This window comes from Carcharodon carcharias, chromosome 3, assembly GCF_017639515.1.
Source record: "Carcharodon carcharias isolate sCarCar2 chromosome 3, sCarCar2.pri, whole genome shotgun sequence".
NCBI classification, from domain to species: Eukaryota; Metazoa; Chordata; class Chondrichthyes; order Lamniformes; family Lamnidae; genus Carcharodon; species Carcharodon carcharias.
Window position 1 is genome coordinate 108,741,023 of NC_054469.1, and position 22,667 is coordinate 108,763,689.

Genomic DNA, 22,667 nt, shown 5'->3' on the forward strand with positions numbered 1-22,667 from the left:
CAAAGCTATTTGTAGGAATAAGCTGGGGAATACAAATTTAGCTATGCATTATGGAGATGTGGGAGATTCAGTTGCAATAAGGCAACATCCTTATAAGATGTTGTATTTTTTATAATATAAAATTATATCAAGTGCAAAAAGAAATCAAATTCATGCTTCAGAACAAGATCATAGAATCTAGTTGCATTAACTGGAGTTCACTCATTGTGATGGTGCCAAAACCAGATGGAACACAAACACTGTGTGGATTATCGAAAAGTAAATGCAGTGACTAAAGCAGATTCATATCTTATGCCTTATCTTATGGTTGTAAGATTGTATTGAGAAAGTGGGACAATCAGAGTTTATCACAAAGATTGACTTGCTGCAAAAGATATATTGGCTTTTGTAATGCCTGATGGGTAATATCAGTTTAAAGTTATGCCATTTGGTATGAAGAATGCTCCAGCAACATTTCAAATACTGACAAACAATGTAATTTCAGGATTGAGCAATTGTGCTGTTTAAATTGACGACTTGGTAGCTTTCAGTCAAATATGGGAGGAGCAGTCACAACATCGGAAATAACTGTTTGATCGACTGCAAGAAGCTAATTTGGTGGTGAAATTGACTATCAATTTGCAAATGCATATGTTATATATTTAAGCCATACCACTGGACATGGTCAGGTGGCCCCACGAGATGTGAAAGATAAAGCCATCATGAATTTCCCAGTGCCTAAAACAAAATGGGAAGTTTTGAGATTTCTGGGAATGAGTGAATTTTATCAGAAGTTTGTACCAAATTTTAGCAGAGTGGTTACTCCATTGACTGGACAACTGAAAAAGAACAAGAAATTTTAGTGAACACAGGAGAGCCAAAATGCATTTAACAGTTTCCACACTGTGTTGACTACTACACCAGAGTTGGCAGCATCTAATTATGCCAAGCAGTTTAAATTGGCAATTGTGCAAGTAATTTGTGTATTGGTGCTATGTTGTTACAAGATGGAGGAACAGGAATGGAAAAGCCGGTTGGATTTTTTTCATGGAAGCTGAACGTACACCAGAAAACATATTCAACCATTGAAAAGAGACTCTAGGTCTGGTGTTAGCATTGCAGCATTTCAAGGCTTATGTTGCAAACAATTCTTCAGAAAGTTGTTTATACAGACATCAATCTTTTAAAATATCTGGACAAATTTTGAGACTGAAGTGCAAGACTATTCAGATGGGGTTTATTACTGCAACCATTTAATAAACAGATTATATATGTGGCTGGATGAAAACATTTAATTGCAGATGCATTGCCAAGAATGTAAAGTTCAAAAGAGATTGGACATTTGAAACATGGACACTGAACTGAAATGACCTCTGTTGATATGAAGGCTTTGTATATATTGTCATGTTACTGCATGTACCTGGCAGTGTAATACTTTTATGTATATTTGTATGATGGGTTGAGAAAATAAAACTGTCTTTTAGAATTATGATGGGTCATTTTTCCATAAGGATAGAGGTGTAAAGAAAAGATCTTTTTTTTCCCCTAATATTACTGTGGGATATTTTAAAGCAGGTGTGTGTGTCTGTGTGTGTGTGTGGTTGAATTAAACCGCAGACAGTCAGACAACAAGGTTGGAATCATCAAAAGGGTTTAGGTGTAAAACAGGTATTGACATGGAGATGGTAAGCCAGGATGAAGTCTCAACAGATATAGTGTGAATGGAATTTGCATTTTTAGATAAATTGAGGGGCTATTTGATTTTCAAAAGGGACATAAGGTGTTTACAACTGGCAACATAAATAAGGCAAAGTTATTAAGTTTATTTTTCCCCAAAGGTGCTGGCCATAATGACAACATGAAAGATTTTTTTATATTCTGGGAAAAGTAACTTCCAAAGACAGGTTGACACAATGGGATTTACATATCAAAAGGGAGACAATATATTTAAAGAATGATGAAAAGCTGTGTGAGGTGTGGTCATGTGTGATCTTGAAAGGTGCAACATGTAAAACAGACTTGTGGAAAAAGCCTCCAGCCACCCTAGAAAAGTTTGCTGTTCCACTAACCAAGGTTGTGAAAAGCCCTTGGAGCTCCATTGTTGAGGGAGAAGGAGAAATAAGCTGTGAAATGCTTTCCTTACAGCAACAGTGGGTGTTTGATGTAATATTACTGGATGTTTTACAGATTAAGAAACTATTTGTTGCCTGGAAGGGGTGTGTAGTTGGGAGTTTAGTTAAGTAGAAATCTAGTGAGAACTGTTATAAAACTAAATGTAAACATATAACTATAGTTAGTCTTGTATGTTTAAGTTTTCTTTTCTTTTGTTAATAACTGTTTTAATTTAATCTTTAAAATCTCTTATGGTGGGAGTGAACCCATTACTTCTGACTTCAGTGCACAAACTTTCTTGTAATAAATATAAATTGCTAAATCATTGTGATAACCTGGCCAAGTTTCCCTTTGGGATTTGGTCAGCCTGACAAATACCACCTGCCATAGCATTACAGTGGCAAATGAATTTCACTTTCAAGACATATAGACATATAGTCAGCATTTGACCAAGTGTGGCATCAAGGAGCCTTAGCAAAACTGGGGTTAATGGAAATCAGTGGAAAACTCTGCTGGATGGAGTCATACCTAGCACAAATTAAGATGGTCGTGCTAGTTTGAGACCAGTCAGCTCAGTTCCAGGACATCACTGCAGGAGTTCCTCAGGGTAGTGTCCTAGACCTAACCGTCTTCAGCTGTTTCATCAGTAACTTTCTTTCCATCATAAGGTCAGGGTGGGAATGTTCGCTGATGATTGCACAATGTTCAGCACCATTTGTACTCCCCAGGTGCTGATGCAATCCATGTCCAAATGCAGCAAGTCCTGGACAATATCTAGGCTTTGGCTGACAGGTGGCAATAACAGCTATGCCAAGCAAGTGACAGGCAATGATCATCTTCAACAAGAAAGAAGCTAACCGTCACTCCTTGACATTCAACTGCATTTTCATCACTGAATCTCCCGCTATCAGCATCCTGGGGGTTACCATTGATCAGAAACTGAACTGGACTAGCCAGAGAAATACTGTGGCTACAAGAGCGTATCAAAGGCTGGGAATCCTGTGCTGAGTAACTTACCTCCTGATTCCCCAAAACTTGTCCACTATCTACAAGGCACAAGTCAGAAGTGTGATGGTATATTCTACACTTGTCTGGATGAGTACAGCTCCAACAACACTCAAGAAATTTGACACTGTCCAGAACAAAACAGCCCACTTGATTGGCACACCATCCACAAACATTCACTCCCTCCACCACTGACACACAGTGGCAGCAGTGTGTACTATCTACAAAATGCACAGCAGCAACTCGCCAAGCCTCCTTAGACAGCACCTTCCAAACCAACGACTGCTCCCATCTAGAAGGACAGCAGATAGATGGGAACACCACCACATGGAAGTTCCCCTCCAAGCCACTCACCACCCTGACTTGGAAACATATCACCATTCCTTCACTGTCACTGGGTCAAAATCTTGGACCTCTCTTCCTAACAGCACTGAGGGTGTACCTACACCACATGGACTATAGCGGTTCAAGAAGGCTGCTCATCACCACTTTCTCAAGGGCAAGTAGCAATGGGAAATAAATGCTGGCCTAGCCAGCGAGACCCACATCCTATGAATAAATGAAAAGAAAATGTTGGCAAATGTGAGGATATCCATTTTGATCCTAAAATGGATAGAACAGAGTACATTCTAAATGGTGCAGTGGAGATCCAAAGAAACTTTTAATGCTCCAGTTATGGAAAATAATCAAACAGGCTCATGGAATGCTGCTATTTTTTACACTTAAAGGTATGGAGTTAGGTCAAAGATCAGCTACAATTCATTGAGTGGCAGAACAGACTTGAGGTGCTAAACTCCTGTTCCTATTCAGAAAGGAAAGAAGCAAAACTTGAAATGGAAGACAGGAAAGTAGTAAGTGAGTGCAGAAGGAAGAGGAAAAAAAGGCTAGAAAATAGACAACAAAAGGAGTTTAGCAGTGCATAATGAATATACTTTACTGTAAGGGGTCTAGTGAATAAGGCAGATGAGCTGAAGGTACAGGTAGACACTTGGAAATATGATATCACATCCAATATTGAAACATGGGCTTAAAGAAGGGCATGAATGACAGCTCAATGTTGTTAGTTTTCAGACAAGATAGAGATTTAATCAGTTAGATTTAACGTCATTATTTAAAAGGATAAAGACAGATCAAGAGTAAATGTTCTCAAAAGGGGAATGGCTAATTTTACTCAGCTGAGATATGGTTTAACAAAAGTCGACTTGAAACAGCTACTTGAAGATAAATCAGTATCAGAACAGTGGGAGACATTCAAGGAGGCCATGGAAAGTGTTCACAACAAATATATTCCCACAAAAGCTGAGACCTTCAATTCAATTTCAATTTCAAAGATATTTGAAAATTGAGAAGTGAAAGAGGGCAGGAACTTAAAACAATCACCATTACCAGGGAAAAAGTGCTGAGAAAACTATTAGAACAAAAGGCTGACAAGTTCTCAGGACCAGATGGTTTGCATCCTAGAGCCTTAAAAGAAGTGGCTGAAGAGATAGTAGATGCATTGGTTACAATCTTTCTAGGGGAGGTAATGACGTAGTGCTATTGTTGTTAGACTAGTAATCCAGAGACCCAAGGTAATGCTCTGGGGAGCATCACCATCCCTAGCTGTGTCCTGTCCCACTGTCAGGACAGACCCAGCACAATGGTATACAGTCGGTAGGGAGTTGCCCCGGGAATCCTCAACATTGACTCCAGACCCCATGAAGTCTCATGGCATTGGGTCAAACATGGGCAAGAAAATTTCCTGCTGATTAGCACATACCACCTTCCTTCAGCTGATAAATCAGTGCTTCTCCATGTTGAACACTACCTGAAGAAAGCACTGAGGGTGACAAGGGTGCAGAATATACTCTGGGTGTGGGGGACCTCAATATCTAGCACTAAGAGTGGCTCGGTAGCACCACTACTGAACGAGTAGGCTGAGTCCTAAATGACATAGCTGCTAGAATAGGTCTGTGGCTGGTGATGAGGGAACCAACAAGAGGGAAAAATATATTTGACCTGATCCTCACCAACCTGCCTGCTGCAGATTAATCTGTCCATGGCAGTATCAGGACAAGTAACCACTGCACAGTCATTGTGGAGACGAAGTCCCGCCTTCACGTTGAGGATACCCTCCATTGAGTTGTGTGGCACTACCACCGTGCTAAATGGGATAGATTTCGAACAGATCTAGCAACTCAAGACTGGGCATCCATGAGGCACTGTGGGCCATCGGTAGCGGCAGAATTGTACTCGAGCACAATCTGTTACCCCATGGTCTGGCATATCCCCTACTCCACCATTACCATCAAGCCAAAGGGTCAGCCCTGGTTCAATGAAGAGTGCAGGAGGGCATGCCAGGTGCAGCACCAGGCATACCTAAAAATAAAGTGTCAACCTGTTGAAGCTACAACACTGGCATCTACCCGGCTATTTATGCCAACTAGCATAAGCAGCAAGTGATAGATAGAGCTAAGCAATCCCACAATCAATGGATCATATCTCAGCTCTGCAGTCCTGCCACATCCAGTCATGCATGGTGGTAGACAATTAAACAACTCGCTGGAGGAGGAGGCTCCACAAATATCCCCATCCTCAATAATGGACGAACCCAGTATGTCAGTGCAAAAGATAAGGCTGATGCAATTGCTGCAATCTTCAGCCAGAAGTGCCGAGTGGATGACCCATCTTGGCCTCCTCCAGAGGTCACCAGCATCACAGATGCCAGTCTTCAGCCAAATCGATTCACTCCATGTGATATCAAGAAATGACTGAAGGTATTGGATACTGCAAAGGCTACGGGCCCTGACTATATTCTGGCAATAGTACTGAAGACTTGCGCTCCAGGACTTGCTGCACCCCTAGCCAAGCAGTTCCAATACAGCTACAACACTGGCATCTACCCAGCTATGTGGAAAATTTCCCAGGTACGTCTTTACACAAAAAGCTGGACAAATCCAAATCGGCCAATTACCGCCCCATCAGTCTACTCTCCATCATCAATTAAGTAATGGAAGGGGTCATCACCAGTGCTATCAAGCAGCACTTGGTTAGCAATAACCTGCTCACTGATGCTAAGTTTGGGTTCCACCAGGGCCACTCTGCTCCTGACCTCATTACAGTCTTGGTTCAAACATACACAAAAGGTTTGAGCTCCCAAGGTGAGGTGAGAGTGATGGCCCTCGACATCAAGGCAGCCTTTGACCGAGTGTGGCATCAAGGAGCCCTAGCAAAACTGCAGTCAATGGGAATCAGGGGGAAAACTCTCCGCTGTTTGGAGTCATACCTAGCACAAAGGAAGATGGTTGTGGCTGTTGGGGGTCATCTCAGCTCCAGGACATCACTGCAGGAGTTCCTCAGCATAGTGTCCTCAGCCCAACCACCTTCAGCTGCTGCATCAATGACTTTCCTTTCATCATAAGGTCAGAAGTAAGGATGTTCATAATGAAGGATTGCATAATGTTCAGCACCATTCCTGACTCCTCAGATACTGAAACAGTCCATATCCAAATGCAGCAAGACCAGGACCATATCCAGGCTTGGGCTGACAAGTGGCAAGTAACATTTTTGCCTCACAAGTGTCAGGCAATGGCCATCTGCAATAAGAGAGAATCTAACCATCGCCCCTTGATGTTCAATGGCATTACCATCACTGAATCCCCCACTATCAACATCCTGGGAGTTACCATTGACCAGAAACTGAGCTGGGCTAGCCATATAAATACTGTGGCTAGGAGAGTAGGTCAGAGGCCCGGAATCGTGCGACGGGTAACTCACCTCCTGGCTCCCCAAAACCTGACCACCATCTACAAGGTACAAGTCAAGATTGTGATGGAATACTCTACACTTGCCTGGTTGAGTGCAGCTCCCACAACACTCAGGAAGCTTGACATGGTCCAGGATAAAGCAGCCCACTTGGCATCACATCCACAAAAATTCACTCCCTCCAGCAACAATGTACAGTAACAGCAGTGTGTACCGTTTACAAGATGTACTGCAGGAATTCACCAAGGCTCCTTCAACAGCACCTTCCAAACCCATGATCACTACCATCTAGAAGGACAACAGCAGCAGACAGATGGGAACACCACCACCTGGAAGTTCCCCTCCAAGACACTCACCATCCTGACTTGGAAATATATGACTGTTCTTTCACTGTTGCTGGGTCAAAATCCTGGAACTACCTTCGTAACAGCACTGTGGGAGTACTTTCATCACATGGACTGCAGCGGTTTAAGAAGGCAACTCACTCCCACTTTCTCAAGGGCAACTATGGATAGGTAATAAATGCTGGCCCAGCCAGCGAAGACCATATCCCGTGAATGAATACAAAAAAAATTCCTTAAACTCTGGAAGGGTTCCAGCAGATTTGAAAATAGCAAATTTAACACCTTTATTCAAGAGAGGAGGGAGACAGAATGCCTGAATCTTTACATTGGTTAGTCTAATTAGAATCCATTATTAAGGAGGTCATAGCAGGATACTTAGAAAATCATAAAGGGATCAGGCAGAATCAACATGGCTTTTTGAAAGAGAAATGGTGTTTAAGTAAGTTATTAGTGTTCTTTGAGGGAGTAATAAGCAAGGTTGATAAAGGGGAACCTGTAGATGTGACGTGCTTGGATTTGCAAAAGGTATTTGATAAAGTGTCACATCGAAGGCTACTATACAAGATAAGGGCACATAGTATAGGGAGTAACATATGAGCATGATTAAAGCTAACAGGGAGCAGAAAGTAGTGTCAAATTGGTCTTTTTCATTTTTTAAATATATTTGTTCATTGGATATGCCAACTCTAATTGCCATTGAGAAGGTTGTAGTGAGCTGCCTTCTTGATCTGCTGCAGTCCATGTGGTGTAGGTACACCCACAGTGCTGTTAGGGAGGGCAAGTTGTAACCAGTGGACTGCCACAGGGATCAGTGCTGGGGTCTCAACTCTTTCCAATCTATCTCAATGACTCGAATGAAGGAACTGAATGTGGGACAGCTAAATTTACCGGTGCCACAAGGATAGGCAGGAAAGTATGCTGTCAAGAGGAGGCAAAGAGTCTAGAAAGGGTTTAGACAGGTAAAGTGAGTGGACAGAAATTTGGCAATTGGAGTATATTTTGAGAAAATGTGAACTTGTTACTTTGACAGGAAGAATAGAAAGGTAGTATGTTATTTAAATGGAGAGAGACTGATGGTACATAGGGGTTTGGGTGCCCTGGTACATGAATCACAAAAGTTAATATGCAGATGGAGCAAGTGATTAGGAAGGGAAATGGAATATTGGTGTTTATTGCAAGAGGAATGGAATATAAAAGTAGGGAAGTGTAACTGCAGCTGTACAGGGCCTTAGTGCGAAAACATCTGGAGTACTGTGTACAGTTTTAGTTGCTTCATTTGAAAAAGAATATAATTGTGTTAGAAGCAGTTCATAGAGTGTCTACTTGACTCATTCCTGGGATGAAGGGCTTATCTTATGAAGGCAGGTTGAACAGGTTGGGCCTATACCCATTGGAGTTTAGAAGAATGAGAAGTGATCTTATTGAAACAAATAAGTTCCTGAGGGACTTGATAGGGGGATACCAAGAGAATGTTTCCTCTTGTGGGGGACAATAGAACTAGGGGTTACAGTTTAAAAATAAGAGGTCTCCCTTTTAAGATGGAGATGAGGAGAATTTTTTTCTCTAATAGAGTTGTTAGTATGGGGAATTTTCTTCCTCTGAAAGGAGTGGAAGCTGGGTCATTGAATTTATACAAGATTGAGTTAGAGAGATTTTTGCTGCAGGGGAGTCAGGGGTTATGAGGGGGTCCTGAGGAAAGTGGAGTTGAGAACACAACCAAATCAGCCATGATCTAATCAAAAAACAGGGCAGGCTTGAAGGGTCAGATCACCCACGCCTGCTCCTAACTTCTATGTTCCTAGGACCCACTAGATGTCAAGGAGCGTACAGAGCAGGAAAAGGCTAAAAATAGAAACATTGTTAGATACTGAGTGCACAACACTGCAGAAAGCTGAGAGGAGTATAGAAAGTGCAAGGGTGAAATTAAAAGGAAACTAGGGAAGCCAAGAGTGAGCATGAAAACATATTGGCAAGTCACATTAAAAAAAATGTTTTATGCACACAAAGAGCAAGAGGATAGCTAAGGAAAGAGAAGGGCCAAATTAGGGACCAAAAAGGTAGACTGATTAATCAGCAACTAAGTTCCATTTGTTGATGAGTCCTTTTAAAAGCCCTGGTGGAGGGGGCCCTTCCTGCTGCTGAACACATGATGAGCTGTGAGACGTTATGAGAAGATGCAACTGGGGGGTGAGGTTGAAAATGGTGGTGCTAGTGTCAAATCAGCATTCCACCATGACTGACAACACGAGCTGCCTACTCTGCATACTTCCAGTGCACACTCTTTACACCAATGTTAGCCTCCTCACCAAGATGGCATTCAGCATGGGCTCAATTTTGCAGCAATGAGATTATGATTTTGATCATAATTACTTTTGTAATAAATATTAAGCAGTTTTATATGAATAAAACCGCAGTAGAATCCTCAAAAGTTCTAAAGGAGTGGAAAATACAACTTTCTTACCAGTTTCATCAAAGTCATTAAAGTGGTTTGGGCAGTTCTGCATGCTTAGTGTTCCAGCTGGTGTATCATCCCAGCATAACCATCCATCCCAGGTTCTGTTACAGTATAGACCTGTGATATCAGAAAGCAAGGGTAAATATCTAGTGTTATTTATAACAACAACAATTTATATTTATAAAGTAGCTTTAATGAAACAAATCATCGCAAGGTACATCATAGGAGAATTATAAAGCAAAATGTGAAAGTGAGCCACATAAGGAAATATTATGACAGATGAACAAAAGAAATTTCATGACTTATGGCCTTGTTGGCTGAAGGCATAGCCATGAATGGTGAAGCAATTAAAATTGGGGATGTGGAGACTAAAATTAGAGAAACGCAGATATCTCAGAGGGCTGTGGGGCTGGAGAAGGGCGATGTGTGGCGGGACTTGAAAACAAGAATGGGAATTTTAAAGTTGAGGTGTTGCTTAAGCAGGGGCCAATGTTAGTCTGTGAGCATAGGGATGACTCGGTACAAGTAAGGACACAAAGAGCAGTGCTTTTGATGACCTCAAGTTTACGAAGAGTTAAATGTGGAAGGCTGACCAGGAGAATGTTGGAATAGTCAAACCTAAAATGACGTGGATGAGGGCTTCACCAGCAGGTGAGCTGGGGCAGGGTCAGAGTCAGGCAATGCCTTGGAGATCAAAATAGACACAGTCTTAGTGATGACATGGATAAGTGGTTGAAAGCTAATCTTGGAGTCAAATACAACACCAAGGTTGCAAACAGTCTGTTTCAGCCTCAAAAGAGTTGTCAGGAAGAGGGATTGAGTTGATAGCTAGAAAACAGAATTTGTAGCAGGGGCCAAAGACAATAGGTGGAATAGTCCCAGATTTGCACTAAGCGGAAGATGCAGGAAGAAGGACATTTTACCTGCTGACGGCAAAGGCAGGTTTTGGTGCCATATCGTCCCATTCCTACCTCATTACTAATGCATTCCTGGGAAACATACCAAGTTGCTGGTGAGGATTCCTCAGATTTGCCCACACCGCCATCACCTCAAACTTTCAGTAATCCAGGCTCCATATTTAAAGGCCGCCCCTGCATAGAGCTAGCACTCTTCTAGGGATAGGAAGCTGCTGGGAACTGATGGCTGCTAAAGGGAGGAAACATGCTGCCCCCAGATTTAGCAACACCTTTCTGAAAGACCCACTGGACACAGTGGAAACCCACCGCAATGTCCTCTATCCCTACTCTGGACGAAGGCCAGCAAGCAAGGTCACCAATCCAGTATGGAGGCGGTGGCCAGCGCCAATGTCCTGCAAAAAAAAAGAGGACAGCCACCCAGTACCGAAAGACAATGACTAATCTCTGTTTGCCCAGGGTAACTCACTCGTCTCATCACTCGCAACTCACACAATCACAAACCCATCACACATCCACAGCAATCTCACACCTCATGGGACAACACCACTAACTCTAACACACACCCTCACATCTCCATCAGGCTCGTATCCTCTGGAGCTCACGTCCTCATCCCATCCATGGCTCCCCTCACCACACAAACATTCCACGCAGTGTCATGTGTCCTGCTCACACTTTCTCCACCTGTTTCCATGCAGATGAAGCTGGCTCACAACAGCAGGGAGAGGTCCCAGACCCAGGGTGGAGTGGCCCACCTTAGGCCGTCACTCACTTTGAGGAGTGTGCCATTACGCTGACTGGTGAGGATGTGGACCTTGCCTGTAGTGATGGTGAGGTCAGCAGCAAGCACCTGCGTGAGGATCCTACACCGCATCATCCCTCTCTCAATGTAACTGTGAGTGCTCTCTCTCCTGCTTTTGACTCTGCTGCCATGCACTAATTATCTCTGCTTTGGTTCACAGGGAGCTCTGCCAAGCGACCAACGCCCTCAGCCAGTCAGTCCCTCAGCTACATCCATGTCCTCACCACCAGCCAAGAGGACACCTCCTCTATTTAAGAGTTGGAAATAAGCAGCCTGGAAGACCCATCGCAGTTGTTACCTTTGCCCTGCACCAGTGCAGAGATGCATACCTCAGTGGAAATTAGATCTGGAGCAGGCTTGGGTTCACAATCTGGTGGTCACTGCATGGACACGTGCCCACAGCAAGAGGAAGCATGTTCAGCCAAGCACCCTGGCACTCAGAGCACTGCAAGGGAAGTGGCATTGGTGAGGTCCGAGTCAGATGACGAGTCTCTGTATTTGGCCTTCCAAATCATCCTGGAGAGTCAGCAGAAGGTGGGGAAATATCACACGAAGCTGTTGGAAGCTCTCAACAGACTAGCATGCGAGTTGGAGTGTGCCCACATGCTCTCTAATGAAGTGGCACCACATGTGGAGGTCTCCATGGGAAGGATGGCAGATGGTCCAGCAGGATGCAAAGGTGTGTGCAGACTTGCACTCCATGGTGGTATCCATGGGTGAGTTCTTGCAGTGGCAATGCGAGAGGGAAACAGGGCATCTCAATGTCCCTCCAGGTGCTCCTTCCCCTCAAGGAGTCAGGCTGGGGCACCTGAAGGGAGGAGGAGCAGCAGCTGGACACCCCTGGGTCACCCACTCAGGAATCTCAGAGGTTGTCCGCTTCATCCGAGTCCCTTTTGCTTGTGACCCCCTCAATATAATTCTCTGTCACCACAGAGGGAACAGCTGGCCCACAGCAGGACAACCAAAGCAAGCCAGGGCCCTCAAGGCCTTGGATCTCCAGAGGACATATGCGAACGTAATCAGTTCAACAGGGCCAACCATTGCACAGGCTGTCTCCAGGTCTACTGTGGGTGTCAGAAGAAGTGCTAGAAAAGTTAAGAATTTCTGATCAGAAGTAGCTGCGCAAGTGAACACATTTTGTCACTTTATAATCTGAAAATATAATCACTTTCACTGAATAATATGCAGTTTCATTTACAAGCTTCATAAGTCCCCCCCACCCCTGCATCCCCCCTCAAAGCAGTTCAGCTGCACACAGCCAGACCACGGGTGATTCTGGAGGGAGAAGTGTGTGTGTGGCAGGGTCTTTCATAGCCTCGGGCAAGCACTCTCCCAAGTACATGGAGCCTTCATCTCAACGACCTGAACAGTTTCACTGCTGCCTGCTGGGGTTCGCTTTCAGTTGTCCATCTGAGCCGACCTGCATCTCCGCCCACCCACTGATCACATTCCCACACAGCACCTGTGTCCGTCCAATGCAAGAGCAAAGCCTCAATTTCGACATCCATGGTAGTCAAGTTTCTTCTCAGCTCCCCCGTTCTTTCCCTTCCCAGAGCCATCCATGTCTTTTTCCCCATCACTGTTAACCCACCCTGGCATCACTTTCTATCCCCCCATCATCACTTACCAGCCAGAACCCTTTTCTTTCCGGGATGTCCGAGTGAACATGTACATTCTCTATCTTCCCAAGACTCCTACTCGCATTCACAGTGACCTCCCTGACATCCTCCTTCCCACCTGCAGGATCCATGTCTGCCTCAGGGTCCCCACCAACCACCCTCACTGTCCCTTCTACCGCTACCGTCACACCCTCACCCTCCCACCCTACCAGCTCACTCTGCCCCGTCTCACACTCACCTTTCCTTCCTGCCATGCCCACCCTCAGTTTGCTCCCCAGGAGGCAGTCAACGAATCCACAGACCCCTGCCTTGCATGTTTACCTGGACATCCCCCCCTTTACTCCTTTCTCCACTCTAACTCTTTCCTCCCCCAAAGCCCCTCCTCCCCTGCCTCGTCTCCTTCCACCTCCCAGATTCCTTCCCACCTCCGAATTCCTTCCTCCCCACAAAGTCCTTCACTCCTCTGTATTCCTTCCTTTATACCTTCCTCTCCCCTTACACCTACCTCCTCATTTGCTGCATTCTCCCCCATTACACCCTCCTCCCCCAAACTTTCTCCCAGCCCTCCCAACCTTACTCTCCCGACACCATCGTTCATCCCCTCTGGCAGCATCATTTCCTCCCTCACAATCTCACCCTCCCCAGTACACCTTCCTTCCCCAGTCAAACCTAGCCCTTCCTCTTCACCCCCACGATGATCATCCATAGCAGATCATGACCAAGACATTGATGCGTCCTGAAGCAGATCCCAGACATCAACGGTGACCTTCCACCTTCTGTGAGCTACTTCGAGGCGGACCCATATCCATCAGAATCCACCCAGCATGCGATGCATGTGTTCCTTCAGGGTCTGGTAGCTGTAGGGCTCCAGCATGTTCTGCTCCTCGGATGTCCACGATGTGAGCAAGGCCCCGACAGCAAGTTCTGACTTCTGAACGTCACACTTGTCAAGATGTGTTCTGGGTCGTCGTGTTTTCCTGCTAATGTGGGCAGTAAATTTGACATGGGGGTGATGGTTCTAGTGAACAGGCTTTGCAATTAGTTGCAGATGTATTAATAAGATGTTCCAGCTTCCAGTGGTGGGAAAGGTGGCCCGCCATGACACCTGACGCCAACAGGGACGGAAAATTCCAGCCAATGGCGCCGGGCTTTCCAATAGTTAACTTCAGGATATTTCTGCTCATGGACGTCAGTTCAATGGTCTGATAATTTAGAGACAGTGGAAGAATTGAGAAAAGCGATGGCAAGGTAAAGCTAGGGGTTGCCAATGTTCATGTGCAAGCTAACACTGTGTTTTCAGACAATGTCACCAAGAAGCAGAAGGTAGATGAGAAATAAGAAGGGCTAAAGGAAAGAACCTTGGGAGACACTAAAAGTAACAGTATGGGAGCAGGAAAAGAAGCCTTTTCAGGTAATTCTCAGTCTACAATTAGAAAGATAAGAATAGAACCAGATGAGTGCAGTCTCACGCAGTTGGACAACAGCAGAGAAACTTTGGAGGAGGACGGGATGGTCCACCGTGTCAAAAGGCTGCAGAGATATCAAGGAGGATTGTTTTGCCTTGGTTACAGTCACATAGGATGTCATTTGTGACTTTGATAAGAGCCATTTCAGTATTGTGTTGGGGTGGAATCTTGACTGGATGGTTTCAAACATTGAGTTCCAGGAATGATGGGGATGGATTTGGGAGGCAATAATATGTTCAAGGAGCTGTAGAGGAAAGGGAGTTTTGAGATGGGTCAGTAATTTGCACAGACAATGGGGCCATGAGGCTTTTTTGAGGAGAGGGCTGATGATGACAGAATTGAAGAAAAGAGGAGAAGCACCTGAAGAAATAACATTATCGACTTATATGGAAGGGAGGTTGCAATTTAAGCAACCATTTTTAATAAATAATACAAGTTCCAGCAACTTGTTGTCTCTTACCTGGTTTATTATATGAAGCATCCCTGACCATTTTTTCATAACATTTAAACTGTGCATCCGTTATCTTCTGCCTTATTAGGTTTTCTGCAGTCTCAACAGATGATGGCTCAGTTGTAATTTCATCATAATTTTCAGTCAATGCAAAACTTGACATAGTTCTCTGTTGGGTAAAGAGAAGATGCATAGTGTTTAAATGTAACTGCCAAAAAAAAGTCATTGCCTGTTAATTCCCCAAATTAGTCAATGCATCAAATCTCATTAAGAACTGTGAAAATTGCTGATCAAAGTGAATTTTCTCTCCAATGTCAGCTCAATGACACTGTTAGCACTTCAATCATTACACTCCCTGACATTGTGGAATGTATTGCCAACCAGCATTATTGAATGCTTTAGTGCAGTTGTACCGATTTCCTCTCTGGGCTGGTGTCACTTTAAACAGATCACTAGGGCATTCAAAAAGAAAGTGCAGGAATGTACTACAAGTATCTTAAAAGTTCATCTGGGAAAAGAGGTGTTTGGGAATTTTGCCTAATGCTATAAAAAAGACAGTTTCACTTGGGAAGCCTCCGAAAATCTTGGAAAATTGTGATAAATGTAATGAATATTAAACTGCATTATATATATTTGTTGAAGTTTTATTTCTTATGCAGTTAGGTATAACAAACTATTTAATGCTTCACTTGCACATTGTTGTTCTGACCACCAAAATTTCTTTGGTTACGAAACTTAGTAAAGGCTCTGTTATTTACATAATATAAGATAACTCAATTGTGATTTTCGGTATCTGTTTTTTATTGATGACAAAAGACAATTTGCCTCGCCTCTCCCCCTCCAGTTTCAGATTTTTTCCTCCAGTAGAATCTAACACCTCAGAGTATGAGCAGGTTGAAAATGGTTGATAATCAAAAAAGAACAAGGATCTTTTTGGGGGAGGTATACTTTGAATGGGAAGTATTTCTTTCAGAAGCTCTGGTGGATGCCATTCAAGTGATCGTCCCTGGTGATTTCCTTGGTTTTGAATTTCAATCCTTGTATTGAAGCTTGGAGTTTGATACGATCTCAAAGTGCTGGGACCAATTTTTCTCCCTGCCTCACCTCCATCACTCCAGAGTTTCCCCAAGTATATAGCTCAATTTTTACTCAACTTGACTATGTTTGTAGGACAAGTTCTGGGCACGAAAACTGCCTTCTCTTTGGTATTTGCTCAAAATGCAGTAAGGTTGGCATTCATTCCTCTGCAAAGGATGATGGGAATGCAACCTCAGAACTTTAATGAGGTCAGATGAGATCATTTGCTGCACTTCCTCTGAAGGCTGAACAACCCGATTCTGGGAGGGCAAAGTCTTCCACAAGTGCCAGACGTGGGGCAGAATTTTACGACAGTGGCATTTTATGTTCCCGCTGTTGTCAATGGGATTTATAACGGCCCGCCGCATTTTACAGCCCCGTCCCCGCCAAAACAGAGCCGTAAAATTCTGCCCATGAAGTCATCCCTTGCCGGTGGTGTGGGATGATCTCTGCTGTCACTGTTTGCAGGGCTGCTTTGGAGCTTCTGCAACCACATATCATGGCGGCAGTGAATTCCTCCCCACAGCTGGTGTTATCATTTTCATCAAGATGAAAGCAAAATGCTGCGGATGCTGGAAATCTGAAATAAAAACAGAAAATGCTGGAAAAACTAAGCAGGTCCGGCAACATCTGTGTGAGAGAAACAGAGTTAACGTTTAGAGTCCGCAGGACTCTTCTTCGAAGAAAAGTTACCTCTGTTTTTCTCTCCACAGGTGCTGCCAGATCTGCTGAGATTTCCCAGCATTTTCATCCATGCTCAGCTAGAATTTCCACACTTATCGTGAACGGTTTTGAAGGTTTTCAATCAGTAAGGATTTCAGAGTTCAAAGGTAACTGCTGTTGTGCCAGCAGCAAGATCTCATGGACTCAAAACGTGAAGCAAAGTATCTCAGATTGCTGAATCTTAACTAAAAACCTGAAATAGGAACCCAACCCCCCTCCAGTGTTTACAGAGGTAAGACAAGGGACAGGCAACCAATCCAACCACAGGAAGCAGATTATTTATCGGTTATTTAATTATTATTACGAGGCAGTGTGTGTTCATGTTAACAGTCATTTTATTTTAACTAGTGTCAGCTGGGTTTCACAGACCTTAGGAAACCTGACAGGTGACAGGAGACAGAAAGAGTTGCATCTGCAGGAGACGCTTGAGCATTAGGCAGTTTCCTCCAGGCCCAACAAGTTACCCAGTAAACCGCACCAAAGCCCCTGCCCCAGGCAAGATGTGCTTGTTTGCCCTCACGCCATTGGAACCCCCTCACCCCCCCATTATCATCTACTCCGTTGTAATCAGACTTCCCCCTTCACGCAGGTACCCCAATTCAGATACCCCAATACTGCAACTGAAGATTCCTCCTCCTGCAATCAGAAAACTGCCAACATTGGATCTGCATCTGGGGTTGGAATCCACCTTCGGAGTCCCCAGTCCCCATGACTTTTCAAATACAAGCACAGACCTTAGGAAACCTGACAGGCGAGAGGGGACAGAAAGAGTTGCATCTCCACCTCACTAGACCTATCTACTTTCAGCCCAGCTTGGTTGTAGCCCTGTGCTGTCACCTTCCCTGCCCAGCAGGCCTCCAGCCTCTTAATCACGCCAGCTGTGGGCGGGAAGCACAAAGAAAATTATTCCGAGACATTCAGCAGTCCTACATAGGAAAATCTGTATTTCAGCATTTCTCCAAACACAGAACAGATCCCCATGCATGGAACGTGCCTCTGAGCTAAAATCGAGGACATAGAATTTATAAAATTGTGACATTAATACCATAGATTCTCCCTTAATGATCCTTGGAGACCAAGGTATAGCCAGACAAAGTCCAGAAAACACAGATCTGAATTTAATGGACTGTGAGAGTCACACTGGTGGTGGCAGAAGCACTCAGCCTGCCGGCTCCTGCCCTGCCCTGTGTTCCCGCTGCAATTAAATGTCGGCTGGCCAATTAGAGGCTAACCGGCAGGAGGGCTGACAAATTGTTGGCGGAGGGCGGGATGTGCTGCAGGCCGTGAGCCTGAAGGAGGTTCCAGTGCTCAATTTAAAGGCATGCCGGCAATGCTGCTGACACACTGAGGGACAGCATTCGGCATTTGGCTGCCCAACAGCTCAGAGGAAAGGCAGGGCTGCAAGGAAAGAGGAGAGGGAGGAGTCTGAAATTACTGGGCAGCACATCCAACTTCAGTCTGCTAACTCCTGTCTCAGCTGGCAACACCACACCACGCACCCCCCACCCCCAATCCCAACCCCAACCATTGATCCCGGATAATAGAGGTGGAGATAACAACTGCTCCTCCAGGGCACTCCCCAGACCACTAGCTCAGTGACCAACTTCCAGAGCAGCAGCTGTTAGGAGCAATGGAGGAGGCAATATGCTAGGTGGTCCCATGGTTCGATGATGTGCATGCTCTCCTAGAGGTTTTCACTGAATGGCAGGATGCTCTTTTACAGTAGGATAGGAAGAGGGGACCTCCCTGTCAGACCCTTCCTGCTTGGAGGTGACAGAAGAAGCCAGTAGCCATGGGGTCACCCAGAGGACCTGGTTAGGGTGCTGCAAGCAGGTGAATGACCTTCTCCATGAGGATGGGGGAATAGTTAGCAGATGGGCATTAGTTGACAGGTACCCGGGGTGGGGGGGCAGTGGTGAGGAGGTAGTAGAGGTGGGGTGAGGGTAGTCAGGGAGTGGCGAGGTAGTCGAGGAGGTGGGAGAGTTTTCAAGGGGTTGGGTGAGTGGTCAGGAGGTAGGAATTGGTCGGGGGAGAGTTAATGGAAAGTAACTATTTTAACTGCCCCTGTAAATGGTAATAGCTTCATAAATTCCAGTAAGTAAATAACCCCAGGTCTATTTCATTTTGAAATTGTCATTCCAGATGTATTAATGTAAATTATGGATATTTACGGCAACACTTCAGACATTAAGTTGATTACAAACATTTCACAGAAATTCTGTCTTATTGCTATGTGAGATGGAAATTGAGAGTTTACCATTTAGTTTATAGAATTCTTAGCTGTGCACCGGCTGTGCAGCCCTAAATTGTTCTTCCTTTCTAATAATAGCCTTTGGATTATTGCTTCTTAAGTACACAATCCTAAACAGTACTCAGCATATGTATACAGCAAAACACACTGTAATCAGAATCAAGGCTCACAGTTGATGCTGGATGAGAAAAGAACAAGGATATGTTTCCATATGTTCATTCTTTTTTAGTCACCCATGAGATGTGGGCATCGCTGGCTAGACCAGCATTCATTGCCCATCCCTAATTGCCCTTGAGAAGTTTCTGATGAGCTGCCTTCTTGAACTGCTGCACTCCAGTGCTGTAGTTACACCCATAGTGCTTGTAGGGAGGCAGTTCCAGGATTTTGACCCTGTGACACTGAAGGAATGCTGATATGTTTCTAAGTCAGGATGATGTGTGGCTTGGAGGGGAACTTGTAGGGGGTGGTGTTCCCATGTGCCTGCTACTCTTGTCTTTCTAGATGGTAATGGTCATGGGTTTGGAAGGTGCTGTCCAAGGAGCTTTGGTGAGTTCCTGCAGTGTATCTTGTAGATGGTACACACTGCTGCCACTGTGCGTCGGTGGTGGAGTGGGTGAATATTTAAGATGGTGGATGTAGCGCCAATCAAGCGGGCTGCTTTGTCCTGGGTGGTGTTAAGATTCTTGAGTGTTGTGGGAGCTGCACTCATCCAGACAATTGGGGGGTATTCCATCACACTCCTGACTTGTGCCTTGTAGATTGTGGGCAGGCTTTGGGGAGTCAGGAGGTAAATTACTTGCCACAGGATTCCTAGCCTCTGACCTGCTCTTGGAGCCATGAAAGCGCTATATAAATTAACCGTAAGAGGTCCCTGCTTCTCAGGTAGAAAACTGTTGATATATGAATTAAACTGCCACCTCGCATATTGCATACCAACTTAGTCATTAAAAATCTAATAATTGTTATTTGTTCATAGGATGTGGGCATTCCTGACAAGGAATTTAATGCCCATCTATAAATGCCATTGAGAAGGCGGTGGTAAGCCACCTTCCTGAACTGCTGCAGTCCATGTGGTGAAGGTACAACATGGTGCTTTTAGGTAGGGACTATCAGTATTTTTACCCACCAGTGTTAAAGGGACAGTGATAAATTTCCAAGTCCGGAGAAGGTGGGACCTATGCAGGCCGGAAGATTTTGTATTAACAAGGTGTGGGACGAATATCCACATGGGACGGTTTGTTGGTACTGTTAAGGAGGGTTTAACCTAACTTGACAAGGGAATGGGACCAGGATATAGGAATAGAAAAGAGAAATAAGGTGCATAAATGATTGGGAGAGGCAGAGAGAAAGAGAGTAAGAAGTATTAAGGCAGTAGTTAGGGTCAGACTAAGAGGGAATACAATATGGTCTTATTTAGGTTTAGAATGCATTTGTGGAACTAGCTCTTTACAAGGGTGTTGGAAGTGGAGGCAATGGCTGATTTTAAAAGGAAATTGGATGAGCACTCGAGCAAAACAAACTTATTGGGATATGGGGATAAAGTGGGGGAATGTGACTGATTGGATTGTTCCACAATAAAGTGGGAGAATGGGACTGATTGGATTGCTCCACACAGAGCTAGCATGGATCCAGTGGCCTTCGTCCTTACGACTTTATAACTCTGCAAACACACAAAGCATGGTAAATAAGGTTGGTAAACTGCAGGCACACAAGGCTACATGAGAAAATAACATTGTGCTAATAATGGAAACCTGTCTCAAAAAAGGTCAGGGCTGCATACTAAATATTCCTGAATACAAGGTGCTCAGGAAAGATAAGGAAGAAAAGAAAGGAGAAGGGCTGGCAGTAATGATTAAGAAGAATATTAGATGCTGGTGAGGGAGGATGTCCTGGAGGGAGTCAAAGCCAGAATTATTTTGTTAGAATTGAGAAACAATAGGGATATCATTACACTACTGGGTGCATATATAGGCCACCAGCTCTTGGGAAAGATACAGGGGAGTAGAATTGCAGGGAAATTACAGAAAGGTGCAAACACTACAAAGCAGTGATAATGGGTATTTTATCTTAACTTACAATGGGATAATACTAATGTAAAAGGACAGAGGGGTGGAATTCTTTCTGAAATGTATGCAGGAGCATTTTCTTGATCAGTATGCTTCCAGCCCAATGAGGAAGGAGGCATTGGTGATTCTGCTTCTAGGGAATGAGGTGGGTCAAATAAATCTAATGTCAGTAGAGAAATAGAAATCAAAGTATCATAATGTTTAGGTAGACATGGAAAAGATGAAGAGCAGTCCACAGTAAAAATTGTAGGAGGATTAATTTTAGTGGCATGAGAACAGAACTTTCCCGGGTAAATTGGAATCAAGAATGGACTGCAATGGAACAATGGGATGCCTCTAAAGAGGAGATGGTTTGGTATAAATTGAAGTATATTCCACACAAAGGATAAAGATAGGCCATCCAAAGCCAGGGTCCCTGGGTAAGGAAAAAGATGGAGAGTAAGATGAAGCAGAAAAGGGGTTGTATGATGTGAGGTTTATATTACAATTGAGAATCAGGTTGACTATAGGAAACACAGAGAGGAAGTGAAAAAGGAAATAAAAGGGCAAGGAAAGAATGTGAGAAGAGCTGGAAACATTTTTTTTTAAAACTCATGGGAGGTGGGCATTGCTGGCAAGGCCAGCATTTGTTGCCCATCCCTAATTACCCTTGAGAAGGTGGTGGTTAGCTTCCTTCTTGAATTGCTAACAAAAAAAAAGGAATCCAAATGTCTTCCACAGGCATATAAATAGGAAAAAGAATGGTAAAAATAGGAGTTGGGCCAATTAGAGACCTAAAAAGGGATCTACACATGGGGGCAGAGGTCATGGCTGAGGTATTATATAAGTATGTTACAGTGAGATAGAAGATGTTGCAAAGTCATAGTGAAAGAGAAAGTAGCTGAGATATTGGATAGGCTAAAACTTGCTAAAGGTATTAGAAAAGCTGTCTGTACCCAAAGCTGATAAGTCAGCAGGACCAGATGAATTACAGCTGAGGACGCTGAGGGGAGTAAGGGTAGAAATTGCACAGGCACTGGCCATAATCTTCCAATGCTCCTTAGATACAGCGGTGTTATCAGAGGACTGGTGAATTGCAATTGTTACGCCCTTGTCCAAAAGAGTATGGATAAACCTGGCAACTACAAGCCAGTCAGTTTAACCTCAGTCTTGGGAAAGCTTTTAGAAATAATAAAACAAAATTAGCAGTTACTTGGCCAAATGTGGACTAATTATAGAAAGACAGCATGGATTTGTTAAAGGCAAATCATGTTTACTAAGTTGACATGAGTTTTTTTGATGAAATATCAGAGGGGGTTGATGAGAACAATGCATTTGATGTGGTGTTCATGGAATTCCAAAAGGTTTATGATAAAGTCCCACATATTAGACTTGTCAGCAAAGTTGAAGCCTATGGGATAGAAGGAATAGCGGCATCATGGATCCAAAGTTGGCTGAGTCTCAGGAAACAGAAAGTGGTGGTGAACCACTATTTCTTGGCCTGGAGAATGTTGTATGGTGGGGTTCCCCATGGTTAGGTACTAGGGTTACTGCTTTTCTTGCTATATATAAATGACCTAGACTTGGATGTATGGGGCATAAATTTTAACATTTGCAGACAGCACAAAGCTTGGAATTATCATGAACTGTGAGGATAGTGGATACAGTTCAAGGTTATTT

At 44.1% G+C, this 22,667-nt stretch overlaps 1 protein-coding gene across 1 annotated transcript in view; it reads right to left on the bottom strand.

The window, feature by feature from the left end:
• The window catches only part of calcr (calcitonin receptor), a 403,965-nt gene that overhangs the window by 226,949 nt on the left and 154,349 nt on the right, over positions 1 to 22,667 (bottom strand). The window contains exons 3-4 of the mRNA XM_041184474.1: positions 14,901 to 15,060; positions 9,646 to 9,756 (exon numbers count right to left, since the gene is read on the bottom strand). Of these exons, the coding sequence (XP_041040408.1) occupies positions 9,646 to 9,756; positions 14,901 to 15,060 (271 nt within the window). The remainder of the gene's footprint in view (positions 1 to 9,645; positions 9,757 to 14,900; positions 15,061 to 22,667) is intronic.